This window comes from Silurus meridionalis, chromosome 2 (genome assembly GCF_014805685.1).
Source record: "Silurus meridionalis isolate SWU-2019-XX chromosome 2, ASM1480568v1, whole genome shotgun sequence".
NCBI classification, from domain to species: Eukaryota; Metazoa; Chordata; class Actinopteri; order Siluriformes; family Siluridae; genus Silurus; species Silurus meridionalis.
This window is the reverse complement of record NC_060885.1, coordinates 31,348,632-31,364,010: the sequence shown is the minus strand read 5'-3', so window position 1 is coordinate 31,364,010 and position 15,379 is coordinate 31,348,632. Positions and strand designations below refer to the sequence as shown.

At 39.0% G+C, this 15,379-nt stretch overlaps 1 protein-coding gene across 1 annotated transcript in view; it reads left to right on the top strand.

The window, feature by feature from the left end:
* Positions 1 to 2,049, top strand: part of LOC124377713 (MAM domain-containing glycosylphosphatidylinositol anchor protein 1) — a 178,750-nt gene extending 176,701 nt beyond the window's left edge. Inside the window, exon 18 of the mRNA XM_046837012.1 lies at positions 539 to 2,049. Within this exon, the coding sequence (XP_046692968.1) occupies positions 539 to 636 (98 nt within the window). The 3' untranslated portion in view covers positions 637 to 2,049. The remainder of the gene's footprint in view (positions 1 to 538) is intronic.
* Positions 2,050 to 15,379: the final 13,330 nt, after the last annotated feature.

Below are 15,379 nucleotides of genomic sequence, written 5' to 3'. Positions count from 1 at the left end.
TCTTTTCTCTTCTTCTTCTTAACACCTCGCCCACCTGTCCGATCAGACATTTAGTCTCATTCTTCTGCGACTCCTTTGGTACAGCTTGGAATTGTGGCCTCTATAATTGTGCAAATATCTTTTTGAAACAACATATTTGTATTTGACTTCTACAGTTGTGTACTGTAAAGATCTGAAATGTTCGATCTGACCAGAGTGACCTGTTACGTGGATATCCGATGAATTCGGTGTATAATTGTATACATTTTTGCAGCATTATTGCTTAATTTTATTAAAGTTTCTAATGAATTTGCTCACTGTTTAATGTTGTTAATGATGTTTAATGTCTTGCCTTCAATGCCTGTAAGTAAAATGTTGAATTTCAGAATCTGAGTTGGGGTTCTGAGGGGTCAGAAGGTGAAGTGAAATGCAACTGGCAGGACAGTTTTGTTTAGGATTACAACAGTGATTCTTAGGTACATGTCTGCAAGTGCAACATGGTTTAGGACAAAAAAAAAACACTTAAAATGATTCCTTTCCGTTTTGTCCTTGTCCCCAGACGTGCTTCCAGGGGCAGCCCGAAGCCTTCGCCCTGTTACCCGGACCGAGTTGCTTGTTACCTCCATGTGCCTCTACATCCTGCTCTTCTACAGATGATGGACGATACACCTGTTCATCCCCCACGCACCTGCTGAACCCCTCCTGTGGCATCAACCAACACTGCCCAGATATGTCCCTTTCCTTTCCTTCCCTTTTCTTCCCTTCTCTTCTTTTTAACCACTGTTCCTGTCATTTACACCCCTTCACCACCTTTTCCATGCTTTTCTTCCATGCTTGATCACCCTTGACCACTTGCACTTTCCATACTATTTATCTCTCTGGCTTTTTGTTTCTCTTTTCAATCGATTAAATTCTTTCCATCTTCCCCTCGGTTTTGACTCGAATAATATTCGTATCATTTGCATCCGTTCAGTGTATTAACCCCTCTTCCCACCCACCTTGTTTCCTCTCTTTCCTCTGCCCCCCCCTGTGTTGCTGACACACCAAAGTGTCAATTAATGCTACCAAAGATGATGGCGGTTCTGCAGATGATGTGGAAAGTCGGGGCAAATAGCACCGGAAGGCTGAATCGCCTGAAGGGCTAAATTGCCCGTTTTTTTTACAACGACTCTCGCAATGGTGAAGACGTGAGAATGGCCACAAGGAACGAGACAAAACCTCTCGCCGGACTCAGAATGCGCCGACTACAAGAGAGCATGTACAGAAACATGTATATGATATATTTACCTAAGTATCAACACATGGACTGCTGAGACTAATCAAGACTAAAGTTAAAGTAAAGAAGCACAAATTTATATGCTTTTTTTTTTTTTTTTTTTTTGAATTATTACGATTACTTTGGTTTCCCTGTGTGGTATTTTTGTCCAACGACAAATTTGCTGTATGCCTTCGTCCCTTATTATAAATGACATTTCCTGCCTTGCTGCTGAACAAAATAGTGGCTGAACTATACATCGGGACGTGTCTACCCGCACCGCGACGGCAACCCGTATTATATGTATACGTAAAACCGCATGTTGAACATCGGTGCCGATCGGGGGGACGGACTAACGGATGCTCGATTTGACTTCTCAGAGGAGCATGAGGTCCATGAGGACTCCCGATGACGAACTTCCTAGAAGGTCATGTGCATGCTCCACGTTTCGGACTTGGTGATCGAATAGCGACGAGAAATGAACAAAAAAAAGTTGCTGAAGAGGATTTGTATTGGCCAAGGTGCATCCTAGCATTTCGACATCTGCTGCTAAAAAATGTCCGGGTTTGTTTCGTGCTTTGTGAAAGCGCGGACGCTCGGGAACACGGGACTCAAAGTTTTGGCACAAAGAAAAAAGTTTGATGGAAGTTCTCATCGGAAAAAACAAATAAACAACGAACGCCGACATTTCATATGAAGCAATACAGCATAATAACAATTCTACGACGCTGAGCATTTTAGTGTTGTGAATATGTACCACTGTCATAGTTTATGCTTTGAGCAACAAAGACATTATCATGTGCTTCGTTCAGACATTTCAACGCATCAGCTTTTACTGTGAACCGTTTCTGCTAGTCGGTTGGGATCAAGGTCCCATGGAGTGCATCAGGGTTCTCTGTTAGGTTCCTCTGTGAATGCCGTTTTACTCACGATTCCTTCATCAAACAACCATGAATGCAGATTTTTTTTATTAAGGAGCACAATATATATATATACCACACAGATAATGGAAAGAACCGTGTGCCTCTGTCATTCTGCACATTATGGGCGAACTTGGTGCAACAAAACCATCATATATCGATTTCTTTTGACCCCGCTATTATCCACATCCCTAATCCGATATGCGACGCCTGATCACCGAGGTTTCATTGAGAGATTGGCTTTCTGAGGTCACGTCGTGCTTTCTCCTCACTGTCGAGAAAAAAACCCTTGCCTGTAAAATTTGCTAGCATTCATATTTAATCAATAATTATTTCCATTTATCGCAGGATGCTAGATCGCTAAACCCGCTACATTCCGGTAAAGGTGTTGACTCGCTTCTCAGAGCATATATAGATATAGATATAGATATATATATATACAGTAATCCCCGATTTATTACGTTGGTTACAAAAAACGCGATAAACGGACCCCAACCCCAAAAATGTTTTTTTTTTTTTTTTATTGTTTAAACTGTAAATCATGCTCCCACACACTTTAAACACACACAAAAAATTTGCAAAATTATAGCAAGATGAATTTTGTGTAAATGCATAGAAATACAGTACACTGTATCACATTTATAGTGAAGTGTACAGTAAACAGTTCTGTAGTAGCCTATGCGTAGTTTCTCCGCTTGTTTATTGGTCCAAAAAAGAGGCGGAGTTAAAGATACACATCACCGCGTTCTTTAAGTTCTGTACTGTATGAAGATTTTACTTCATTTTATAATTAATAATTATATATTTTTTAATGCATCCCATTATTTCAACTTTCTTTCGGCTTCTCCCATTAGGGGTCGCCACATGCTGAACACGCTGGATGCCCTTCCTAATGCAACCCTTTCCATTTATCCGGGCTTGGGACTGGCATTAAGAGTGCACTGGCTCATGCAACCCTAATGGCTGGGGTTGGTTTCCATTATTTCAACATAAAAGTCCATAAAAACAATTCCCTATAAGTTTTTTGGTCCATCGTGCTCTCCGCGAGAGACCGGGAAAATCAGGCAAAATAATTAGTTATGTGGCAAAATGCAATTCCGTGATAAACCAGGGCCGCAGAATTCAAACCGCGGTAAAGTGGGGGATTACCGTGTATATTTATATATATATTTATGTATTTATATATATATTTTTTTTATTTTAGGGTCCACACCAATTGTACCTTACATAGTTTCACGGCCTGAGTGTTTCCATTAATGCTGACTCATGCACTTACATGCTGCTTACAGTATCATGATATTAAATGCTTCCTGAACAGAATAATCAGAAATCTCAAAATTAGGTAATGAGGGAACAGGTATATTACTTTATGACTCTCGATAATAAATAATACAGTTGGACTGGAAATGAACATTTAGGTCACCCAGTGCTGGGTCCTGCATGGACAAAATCCCAGCATGGGCTGCTTGAACACACCTGTAATCATTTTTTACAAAGGAATTGTAGGTGGGAACAATGTTAACAGTTACGTAGCAGCCCAAATTGAACTGTTAATATCATTATCAAGACTCTTTTAATATTTGAGATCATTTTTCCCAAATTATTTTAGTTTTGCTTTTGGGCAGCAGTATCACTCCAATAAACAAAATTGCCATATAGTCCTTTTTTTTCTTTTTTGCTACATTGTTGTGGTAGAATGTTTGGAAAAAACGAATCTTGGTAACATACCTGTTCCCTTTCAGGTCCTCCTGCCTGATCCTGCCAGCTCTAGGTCTTTATCCGGGCCAATTAGAATGGAAGTCCTAAAAGGCCATGCATTACAAAATTTCTCATGATTACAACATATTTCCTTGCCATAACAAAAGTTGTATCATCGTTATCAGGACGTCATTTCCTCTTGATCTTGACAAACTTTGTTTCCTCGTGATCGGTACTTAATTTTTCTGTGTATTCGGTAAAAGAGCATGTTCCAGAGGCCGCATCATCGCAGCATCGTGGATGATCGCATTCGCTTTTATTATTTACTTTTACTCAATCTAATAAAGTCCACATTTGCTGTTGGGAATAAGTAACAGAGATTTCAGACGACAACACGTACTTCTTGATACCGTGTACACCAGAAACATTCACAAGCTACAAGATTTTCTCATGTGATACAATTACGCCGTTAGAAAACGGGTTGTTACACTGAGGTCACGAGAAAAGTGAACACAAGGTGTTATGTTGGGATCAAAAGTTGTGAGAACGCGAAAACTACTTTTGTGACGTCGAGATCACGACAAAAACGATTGAGAAACATATGATAATGCATTGCCTCTTAGGACTAACGTAAATTCAAGATTTTACTGCTGACTTATTTTCCTATATATATATATATATATATATATATATATATATATATATATATATATATATATATATATACTGTATTTTTTTTTTTTTTTTAAACATCGCTTATATATATGGAACGCTTCATGTAAAAGCCTATACTAAGCATCATCTAGACATTTCATGTACCTCAGTAGATGTTAGGCTAGCACTGAGAGTTCATAGCGCAGTGTTTCGAGGTCACAGGATACGTTCATGAATACTTTTTCGTTCTTTCGACCCTTTACGTACGTCATCATCATTCAGCCTATTATCTTTTTATCTTTGATCATTTTTATCATCACGCTGGATCGCCATGAGGTGCCATGTGCATGTGCGATTATCGAATTTCACGTCGAAAGAAACGGATTAAACGGTGCGTTAAAATAACAGCGATGGGAATGATTGGAAAGATCATCATTAAGGATGATTTTGAATATGCGACTTGGCTGCTAACGTTTTTCTCTCGCTCTTTTTCTTTCTCCGTTTCTGTTTCTCACAGTTTCGTCGAAACGTGCCTCGTGTGTTACGGAAGGTCAGTTTCATTGCTTTGAAGACAACGAGCGAATGGAGTTCAGATAAAAGGCTATCGTTTGCCCTAAACGGCTATTAGTTGAGCGATTGTAACGATCCCCCATACAAAAGATCAGAAAATCAGCACTGACAAACTTCCTGCAAGTGAATCTTGCACTTCCGAGCTGAAATCGATTCCCAGATTCAAACACAGATTTGATTGAGTTGCACAGTAATTGTAGCTTCCAATTATTTCGGTTATTAAACAGCCATTCGCGTTCGCTGGTCCTGGCCGTACATTGTTTCGAAGAAACAAATCGAATGACAATCGCATGATTATCACACTCACCGTCCTTTATATTAGGAACCCTTAGTACACAGCCAATTATGTGCGTTAAAATCATTCCAAGAAAGTTCCAGTTAATATTCCCGTTTTATTTTTTCCCCTATTTGTTTTCCATAAATTGCCAGATTCCAGGTGACCCAAATGGGACCAGATTTTGGTCTGCCCTTGGCATAGCTTATTTGCCACAATATGTTCAACATGCCATTCTGTTCATCGTGGTTCTAATAAATGGTTATTTGAGTTACTTTAAGTTTGATCCAGAACCTCAAAAATTGCTGATAAACACATTGTGAAAATCCATGTATCTATGTATCTCCATGTGATTAGAGGTCAAACGAGAGTTTATTTTATCAATAGCTACTGTAGTTTGGATCGTACTTACCGATAGCTGTTGAATCAGTTTTTTAAATGGATACTGGATAAAAAACAAACACAACACTCCACCTAAAATAGTAGTGAACTCATGAAAATGTGCTAAAGGAAATAAATATACAAATATTTATTAATAAATATAATTAGATAATTAATAAATGATAAATAATAAATATAATATAGGGTTGTCCATGCAGCACGCAGTGTCGTGTAATAAACAAACAGCAAATTCCGTCAGTGATTCGCCCCTAGTGGCCGTTCTAGTAATGACAGCGGACAGGAAGCCAGAAAAGCATAAAGAGCGGATTTTTGGCGATAGACGATAATTCTAGCTATCAGCTATCAGTGCCGATTAATTGGCAAAACCGATTAATCGGTTGATCTCTTGTTATGATTGTTTGTTGCACTGCTGCTACAGGAATAAAGGAGAACTGCATGAATGTACAGGTTTTCACTAAAACAGATGGTATATACAAAACACAATATACAACTTCAGCAGTATGCAATATTGGTTTTCCCTTACATTCATTATGTCCTGGTGTAGAACCCTGAAAAACATCACGAGGTTAAATTTGCAAATGAAACACGCTAAACACATTGAAAAAACAAACCTACAAAAGGCATGCTTTGTCAACAATTTATTTTTGTATCTCGAGTGCTGAAAAAAACTTTCTGGGCGTGGCCAGACCAAGACCACTGCGTTATCCATAAAAAAAACAAAAAAACAGTGGAGCCATGTGGTGAAATTTCACGCTTCCTCACACACATACAGACATGCATACACATGAAGATGAAGCAATCACACCATGGTTGTACCATAAGTCCTTATAATGAATTGGTCAGAATGTGTGAGCGGGAATGTTATGTTCATTTTGTTATTGTCCCTTTTTTCTTTTTTTTTTCTTCAGATGTACCAGTGCACAAATGCAAGGAAAGCTTGTAGTGCTGGCTGTTGTATACTCTGTCATGTAATAAACTATTTTAGAGGCAAATATATTTGAAATATGAACCCAAATAATATAAATAAATAACCGTAAAAGACTTGTTGCGTTTTTATCGTCTTTATATGTAGCTTTGGTACTCAGTTATACAATACAAATCAAGTATTGGGAAAAACAAAACAAAAAAACTAAATAACCCAAATAAATGGAATACTGCAGCTTTGTTGGCTAATTCAGATCAATTAATGCCATTAGTAAAAGAAAAACCTGTACCGAAAATTGCTTTTAAGCGTTATTAAGCAGGTGGGTGGGAATAATAATCGTATGATTACTAAAAAGCCAGTTTATAATCGATTGTTGCTGTGAAAGTAAACGCACTAGCTGTAAAAAAAAAAAAAAATTGAATGAATGAAATTAGACGTTCCGTTGGTGCTTACTCAGCAATTTCAACCATCGATGTCTGCTCTTTGGATAAATCAGAGACAATAGAGACACTATTTAGAGACTATGAAATGTGTGAAAGAAAGAAAAAGGTCACTTTTTAGAAGCGTTACTATACATTTAAAACAATCACATGTTTACCTTGGTTTTTTTTCTATTGTTGACTGATTCACAAAGTTGACTGACATGAACTTCGAGAAAATCTTAAGATTTTAGTATAAACCACAAGGTTACCTAAAAGTGATTTGGCCACCAGTGCAAACAAGGCAGGTTTATCACCAGACCATGTAACTGCTTTTTTTCCAGGCTGGAAAGACAATTTTTATAAGTGGGGCCATTAAGGGAATCCAGACAAGTAGGAGGCCACTCACAAAGGTTTTGGGGATGAATGAAGGTGCCTTTAGCATGGCAGCAATAAACCTATGAGGCCCTAGAGAAATGCCAACTGTGCTGCTCTAATAGCTGACATTTGGTTACTTGATGTGGACTTTCTGTCCCTAAAAAAATGTCAGTATATTGGAAAGCAGGCATGGCTCTTCTGTAGAACCACATCTACCAGACATGTGTGCTAGGAGCTCTTGCATTTAGAGGTGTTTCTTGGACTAAGCTATGAATTGCAGTCTAAGGGTCATACCCACAACCATTTGGCACCTTGGAGGGGGAGTCACACAGATATTCTGACTACAAGTGAGAGTCTTAGTGGATCCCAATCGTGCCCAGTCATGCTGGCCATTTTTAGGCTGTGAAGGCTCCACAAGCTTTCTAGGTTTTGAAAAGGGAAGAATAAGCAAGCCAACCATGATCCCGGAAAGGCTGGCATTTGGAAAGTCTGCTATTTAGATAAATAAACACTATTTTCACACAAAAACATGGAAAATGGAAAAATTTTTGCTTTTTTTATAAAGACTGATGTTTAATATTCTTGTAGATTGTGGATATTATTTTGATGCTGTTTTCAAGTGTTGATTGCTCGTAAGTGCAAGAACATGCTGCAAACAGAAATGGCAAGAATGAGACCAAGGTCATGGGTTTAAAACCCAACATAGTGTCGGCTGTTGTTGTGTATTAGAATGGGTGGGGAACGCTTGAATAAGGGTTTGGTTTAGTCCCACCGCTAGTAGGATCTGGGTCTACTAGCTATTCGACATCAGCCATTATAGTCAAGTGGTCAAATGCCATTACTGTAGGTGTTCTTATTTTAATGTAAATCCTTGAATGGTTTTGGTTTACAGTTTGCACTAAACAAATTACATTGTACAAGTTAAAAACTGATGAAACAGCCAACCAAGTGGGAGTTGGTAGAAGTAATAAACAAAAAAACATTGTAATCCATAGACGCGATAATGTTTGTTTTAATGAATACCTTAAATACCTATATATTGGTTTATCTCAGGTAACCCTTCTTTAAGCAACTTCTTTACCTGCTCATATTGATTGAACTGGATATCTTCAAACATTAAACCTGTATAAATTATTTGTTTAGATGGATGCAGCATTTAAGAACATCAAGAAGGTCTGTGAGACAGTCATTTCCATGGGAAAAAAGACACTTACAGACTAGATTAGGTTGCTCTCGGGAGAAAAAGTCTAAAACATATGAGTAAACTTATGCAAGCACATGCGCTGTATTTCTTGAGAAACTGGAGTGGGAGGAAGAGACACTCATTATAGAGTGGCATGGCATAGTAGAGGCTGGATGTCAGGTCCAAGTGTAGGCTGTGGCGATGAAGTCCACCCACCAGGCTCTGTTTAGACAGGGGGGAACCATCCGTGACTTACCTTGTTGGCAGATGGACAGTTGATCTGAAGCTTGTATTGTTGCAAAAAAAATAATTAAGAGTTATCTGGCCACCGGTGCATGCAACACAGGGTTATCACTAACTGCTTTCTTGCCAGAATCAAAACACATTTTCAGAGATCAGTTCATAAGTGTGGCCATTAGGGACCAACAGCCAGGTGGGAGGCCTTACAATCTTTCTAGGTGTTTGGGACAGATGACGGTGCCTTTAGCATGGCAACAATAAACTATGAGGGCCTAAAGAAATACAAACCAATCTGCTCTAACGGCTGGCATTTGGGGACTTGATGGGGACATTCTGTCTCTGAAGAAATGCCAGTATTTTGTGAAGCAGACAAGGTATTTGGTCTAGACCAGGGGTGCCCAACAAGTCGATCGCGATCTACCAGTCCATCGCAAAGGTAGTGTGAGTAGATTGCATGACATTAAAAAATATCTATTTATTTATGCATTTCTATTGTAGGTAGATCATTTTGACTTGGTCATTTTATAAGTAGCTTGCATGCTGAAAATGTGTGTGCACCCCTGATCTAGACCATTTGCAGACCTGCATCTACCAGACTTATGTTGTAGGAGCTCTCGCATTCAGAAGTGTTTCTTAAACTAGGCCTAAGGGTTCATACCCACAGAAATATGGTACCTCGGAGGGGGAGTCACCCAGATATTCTGACTGAAAGAAAGAGCAGTAGTAAATTTTCAAAGATCATGTGGGCCATCTTGGGGCTGCAAAGGCCTTACAATTTTTCTAGGTTTTGGGGTGGATGAAGGTGCCTTAAGCACAGCAGTCTTAGGCCTATAAGATCCAAGAGAGAGGCCAACCATAATGCTAGGAGGGCTGACTTTTGTAAAATCTTTGGATAAATCAGACACTATTTCCACACTGTATACTGTGTGGGGGGAAAAGGGAATAAATGTTGCTTTTCAGAAACACTGATGTTCAATGTTGTTGAAAATTTTTATGCTGTTTTTCATTATTTATCGCTGGGACGTGCAAGAACTTGATGCAAACAGAAATTGCAACAATGAGGCCAAAGTCACGGATGGTCAGGGTGGACTTGATGGGGACTTTCTGTCTCTGGAGAAATGTCAGTATATTGGGTAGCAGGCAAGGCACTTGGTCTAGAGAAGTGGTGCAAACATTTTTCAGCATGCCTGGTACTTATAAAATGAACAAGTCAAAATTATCTACCTACTATTGAAATGCATAAATAAATATTGTTTTTTTTATGTCATGCTATCTACCCACACTGTATTGGGCACCCCTGGTCTAGACCATTCACAGAAATGAATCCATCAGACATATGTTTTAGGGGCTCTTGAATTCAGTAGTGTTTCTTGGACTAGACCAAAGTTCTCAGCCTAAGGGTTCAGGCATTAGGTTCCTTAAAAGGGGAGTCACCCAGATATTTGGACCACAAGCAAGAGCCCTAGTGGATCCTAAGGTCATCCTGGCCATCTTTGGGCTGCAAAATAAAGTAAGTGGTGCATTAGTCCAGCTTTACCCACAGACTGTCCAACTTGCCAAGAACAACCATCAATCCCAGTAAATTGCACTGGTGAAGAGGTCTACCTGCATCTTGCCATATACTTCCCAGAGCTGAGAAAAGATCTGAACGATCTAAGTGCCCTTTTCTGACAGTGTCAAATCTTTCGAATCTGCAGCTGTTGTTGCAGAGAATCAATGGATTCGCTTCAGAAGAAGCGATAACAGCACAACTAAGTCTGCAAGTGCTTCTCGCTCAGACTCAACACTAATTAGACTTTTCAAGTTCTGCCTGATCGAGTTGTGATTGAAAACTTTAATTAGCCGATTATCTTAAGCTCTGTCATTATCCTCTCAGAAGTGTGTGATGAACATGAGTGCACTAATAGCTGCTTTAGGAGGGGAATTTATGAGCTGTGGTTTTCGACATGGCTGATTGGTCCACTATTTGTCTCTCTCTGATTTATATGCAAAGCAATAATAAAACTCAGTCATATTATGATGAGGAGCCAAAAGTGTTCCTTTCTCACAAAGTTTTAGCACATTTAGTTTGATGTTTCCAGATGTTTTTTTCCTGTTCTGTCTCCAGAAAGACGCAGCTCTACCTCTGCCATGTTAATCTGTATTCTATGTGACTAACAGGACACGCCTCGGTCTTTTCATCGATGCAACTATGCCATGCATCGCAACACACTTTTAATCGATGCTTCAGATTGTTAACCTTTATGCCGATGCAAATCTGTGAATCTATGAATCTTAGAAACCCTATTTGTGACTTCCATGATCATGCTTTGTTTATATCCAAGTCCAAGTACCAATGTTTTACTTTCCTGTGGTGTCTGCTTCTGCATAATTTAAATATTTTTAAATTTTAACATCCTGCATTTGAATTCCTTCTTGTGCAAGTCATAATAAATGTCAGCTTGGTGATAGACTCTGAAAGTTTTTCCTAACAAGCTGCATTTTTCATTCTCCTGGCAGATAAAAGCGTCTGGAAGGACTTCATTTTCTTCTTCTTCCGGAAATTTAAACGGTATCAAAATACCAAACAGTTGTTTCCACATGTTGTCGGTAAAGATTTTTGGGGCAAACTACTGTGAGCAGAGAAAATGAAGCAGCAAGGTCTAATTAACATTAAGGGATAATTGTACCTTAAAAGTATGGTAGCATATTTAACTGTTTTTTCATTCCAGAAATTTTATTGCACCTTTAGGAAATGAAATGCATGAAATCTTGCAGGGGAAAAGTTTTTAGGAAATTCTAAACCAAACCATCTGGGCTTGAAAAAAGCTCTGAAATGACGGAAGAAGAGGAAAAACAAAAGACGTTTTTGTTTATTGCACCTGTCAGCCAATCACCTGTCACTGTGCACACTGGGTAACACTTTCAATTAAAAAAAAATCCAAGAAAAGCAGATTTAATGTAACATTCGCAAATTTCAGGCAGGCACCATTTAATTTCCTGCCTTATTATCTTCCCGGCTCCGTCTCCAAACCGTAACTTGTTACACATGTCACGTTGGTGTGTATTAGCAAATGCTCTTTATTTTTCAATGTAATCTATGCTATCCATCCATACTGTCCATCCAGAGCTCCAATAAATGAAGACGCTGCAGGAGTGTTTTATTCTTTCATCCATACAAGCAAATGAAAGAATTTGAACTAACTCTAGAGTGAAACTAAAGAGTCTAAATAACATTGCGCTTCGCTAAGCAATTGATCGTGTTGCCAAAAGCCTTTGTTATTATTTACATCAGGGATGGTGAGATTCACAGATTCGCATCGGCGCATTGGCATAAAAGTGAATGATGTGACGAATAAAAAAATATTTGAATTGCAGGGTATCATTTTTTTCCGTAGCATTGAATCGCGTTGTGTTGAATCGAATCGAAATCGGATCACGCCGCATCGTAAACGGGCCAATCGGATCGCATCACATTGGTAGATGCTTCGTATTGTACTGTAAGTATTTTTATTGTATTGTCGTCTGTGCATTGAGATGCAAAACGCATCGGTCTTAGTTTTGGAGATGCACATCGGTAATTTGCATTAGAGAAGTAACTCCTTGTTAAGCTTGGTATGGAGATGGATGATCTGCTGTGGTGAGGAGCAGCTGAAAGAAGAAGAAGAAGAAGAAGAGTCCATGGTCATTATTTACATTTTACATTCATGGCGTTTGGCAGACGGAGTAGTTTACTGAGCAGTTGAGGGTTTAAGGAAATGTCTTAAAAATAAGGTACAACTTTCCCAGATCTGATGATACAGTTACTAATGGGTTTTATGTTTAGGTTCTTAATTTCTACAGACAATCGGAAATGCAAACCCGGAGGTGGACTGGGGATGTTGTATCTCAGTGGCTCTGAACAGAATGTTGGGGTTCAAGCACTGACACCACCAAAGTGTCACTGTTGGATCTTTCAACAATCACCTTAACCCCATTGCTAAAGGGATGCTGTATCATGGCTGACCTTGTGCTCTGGCTTTATAAGAACCGAAGTAAAGACTTCAAAGAATAATTATTTGCTTTCTCCTCCTCCTTCTCCTCCTTTCTTCTTCTTCCTCTTCTACTTTTTTTGACTTCATCACTACAAAAAAGCCCTGAATCATTGGGTAAATACATTTGTGTGGTTCAGTCCAGGGTACATTCTTTACTTCTTTCCATTTTTTAAGGAAAAGGTTCTGGATCCTTTATCTTCATGAATTTTTAGATTACACTGATTGCAAAATGCTTACTGTTTTATCACCTTTTTATCACCACTATCTGCAGTTTTCTGAATAACTTGAATGGAGAAGCTAATTGGTATAGTGTGTAAGAAATGTTGAGGTAAAATACCGTTTTACTAAAAGACAGTTGGCGGAATTCTTGCTTGTTATAAAGACTAAGATTGAATGCGATTGGAAAAAAAAAGAAAAAAGCCTCCATTGTTAATTTGACTAGAATGAAACGTTTTCGAACTGTACAGTTGACAAAGTATTAGCTTAATGGTGTACAAACCCAATTGCAACGCTCTGTTGTCACTTTATTAACCGTAATTTGCGCTCTCGTTTCGGCTTCCCACCTTAACCGCCCACTCAATTTGAACAACAAATGCCTTGAAAAACACTATATGGTTAGGCGCACCCCGGGCCAGTTGTGCTCGCAAATTGAAGAGCAATTGAGTTTCTAACAAGACTCCAGAGCTGTGGCTAGCATTGACAAGCTGTTTAAAAAAAAAGAAACATTAAACCCCCCTGTGGCCCACCATGCCAATTTAAATTGGTCTTGGGCCTATTCTCAAGACAACTTCACACACAGCAGAGGACAGAAATGAATCTGTCTGGAATGTTTTGATGGTTTATTCTGACTGCGGTACAGACTTTAAGATTCTATGACCAGGTTTTTTTTATTATATCTTAAGAGCATTACAAGTGTCTGTGTGTCTATGTGTGTTGCTATATAAAAGCAAAAGGAATAGTCCTGGGGTGCCATGGTGGCATAACAGCTGACGTCGCTCCCTTACAGCTCCAGGGTCTGGGCTTTGATCCTCAGCTCTGGTTGCTTCCTGTGTTGAGTTTCTCCATGCAAACTCCCTACCACCCACCTCTCACAAACATGCTGTTAGGTGGATTGGCTATGCTTAACTGCCCCTAGGTGTTGTGCATTGCAATGGGCCGCTGTGTATATACAGTATGTCTGGAGAAAAAATGATCACAAAAACTTCTGGCTGCACCATGACCTCCTTTTTTGCTTTAAAATGGCACAGTTGATATAACCAGCACCAGCATGTTGCTCATTCTATGTGCAATCTTTCATTTTAAGAATGTAAAATGAATCATTCTGTTCTGAATAGTACATAAGAAAGGGATAGTAAATAAATGCAAGTGATTGCAAAAATGTATTGCTGACATCATGCATTATATATTAAGCAGGAGATTTGATGGACCAATCATCTGGCGGTAATTTGTAAAGCAGAAACTCGCACAGGACCAAAGTTTAATGTTGAGAATGAATTTTTTATCACTCTTCACCTGATCAGATTTGTTGAACCAAGCAGAAGAACCTCAGATTGTGTTTATAATGTGTTGCTTGCTTTTCTGCTTAACACGGATGGAAAGAGTGTTTATCTCAGATGTTTCTGAAAACTTCAAACTGGCCTCTTCTGGCACCAGCAACCATGTTTCAGCAGGTGTTTCTAATAAAGTGTCCATAGGCAAAATTTATTTTGTATTTTTTTCATCACACTAAGAATTTTGACAACGACTCCAGGAATAAGTCAAAAAAACAACATGAACTTTTTCAGCAGTTTGAGCTCTTCTGTTGGATCGGACCACACGGACCAGCCTTCGCTCCCCACCTGCATCAGTGAGCCTCGGCTGCTCACGACCATGTCACAGATTCGCCACCGTTCCTTCCTTGGACCACTTTTGATAAATACCGGGAACAGCCCCTAGGGGTGCAATTTTGAAAAGATGCCAAAATGTACCTGATTTCGATGACCCAGTCATCTAGACATCACAATTTGTCAAACTCGCTCGAATATTTACGCTCGCCCATTTTTCCTGCTTCTAACATCAACTTTGAGGACCAAATGTTTACTTGCTGCCTAATAAATAAATAAATCCATCCACTAGCAGGTGCCATGATAAAGAGATACTCAGTGTTCTTCACTTCACCGATCACAATGCTATAATGTCATAATGTTATGCCTGGTCAGTGTATAAACACAGACTTTTCACACCTTTGCTAACCAATGCTTCAAATGCCTTCATAAAAAAACTCCTCATTATTCAGTAGAAGCATATGAATGTCACAATATCACATATTCCTCGCTCTTTTTTTTTTTTTGCGAAAAGATAATTAAGACCCAAAAAAAGCAGCGCGATGAAACATATGCAATTGCAACGTGCAACGCTTTTTCTATCCTTTTGCTCGACGCAGACTAAAAAAAGCAGACACCGAGCCTTCAAAGCAGACAAGAAGCATTT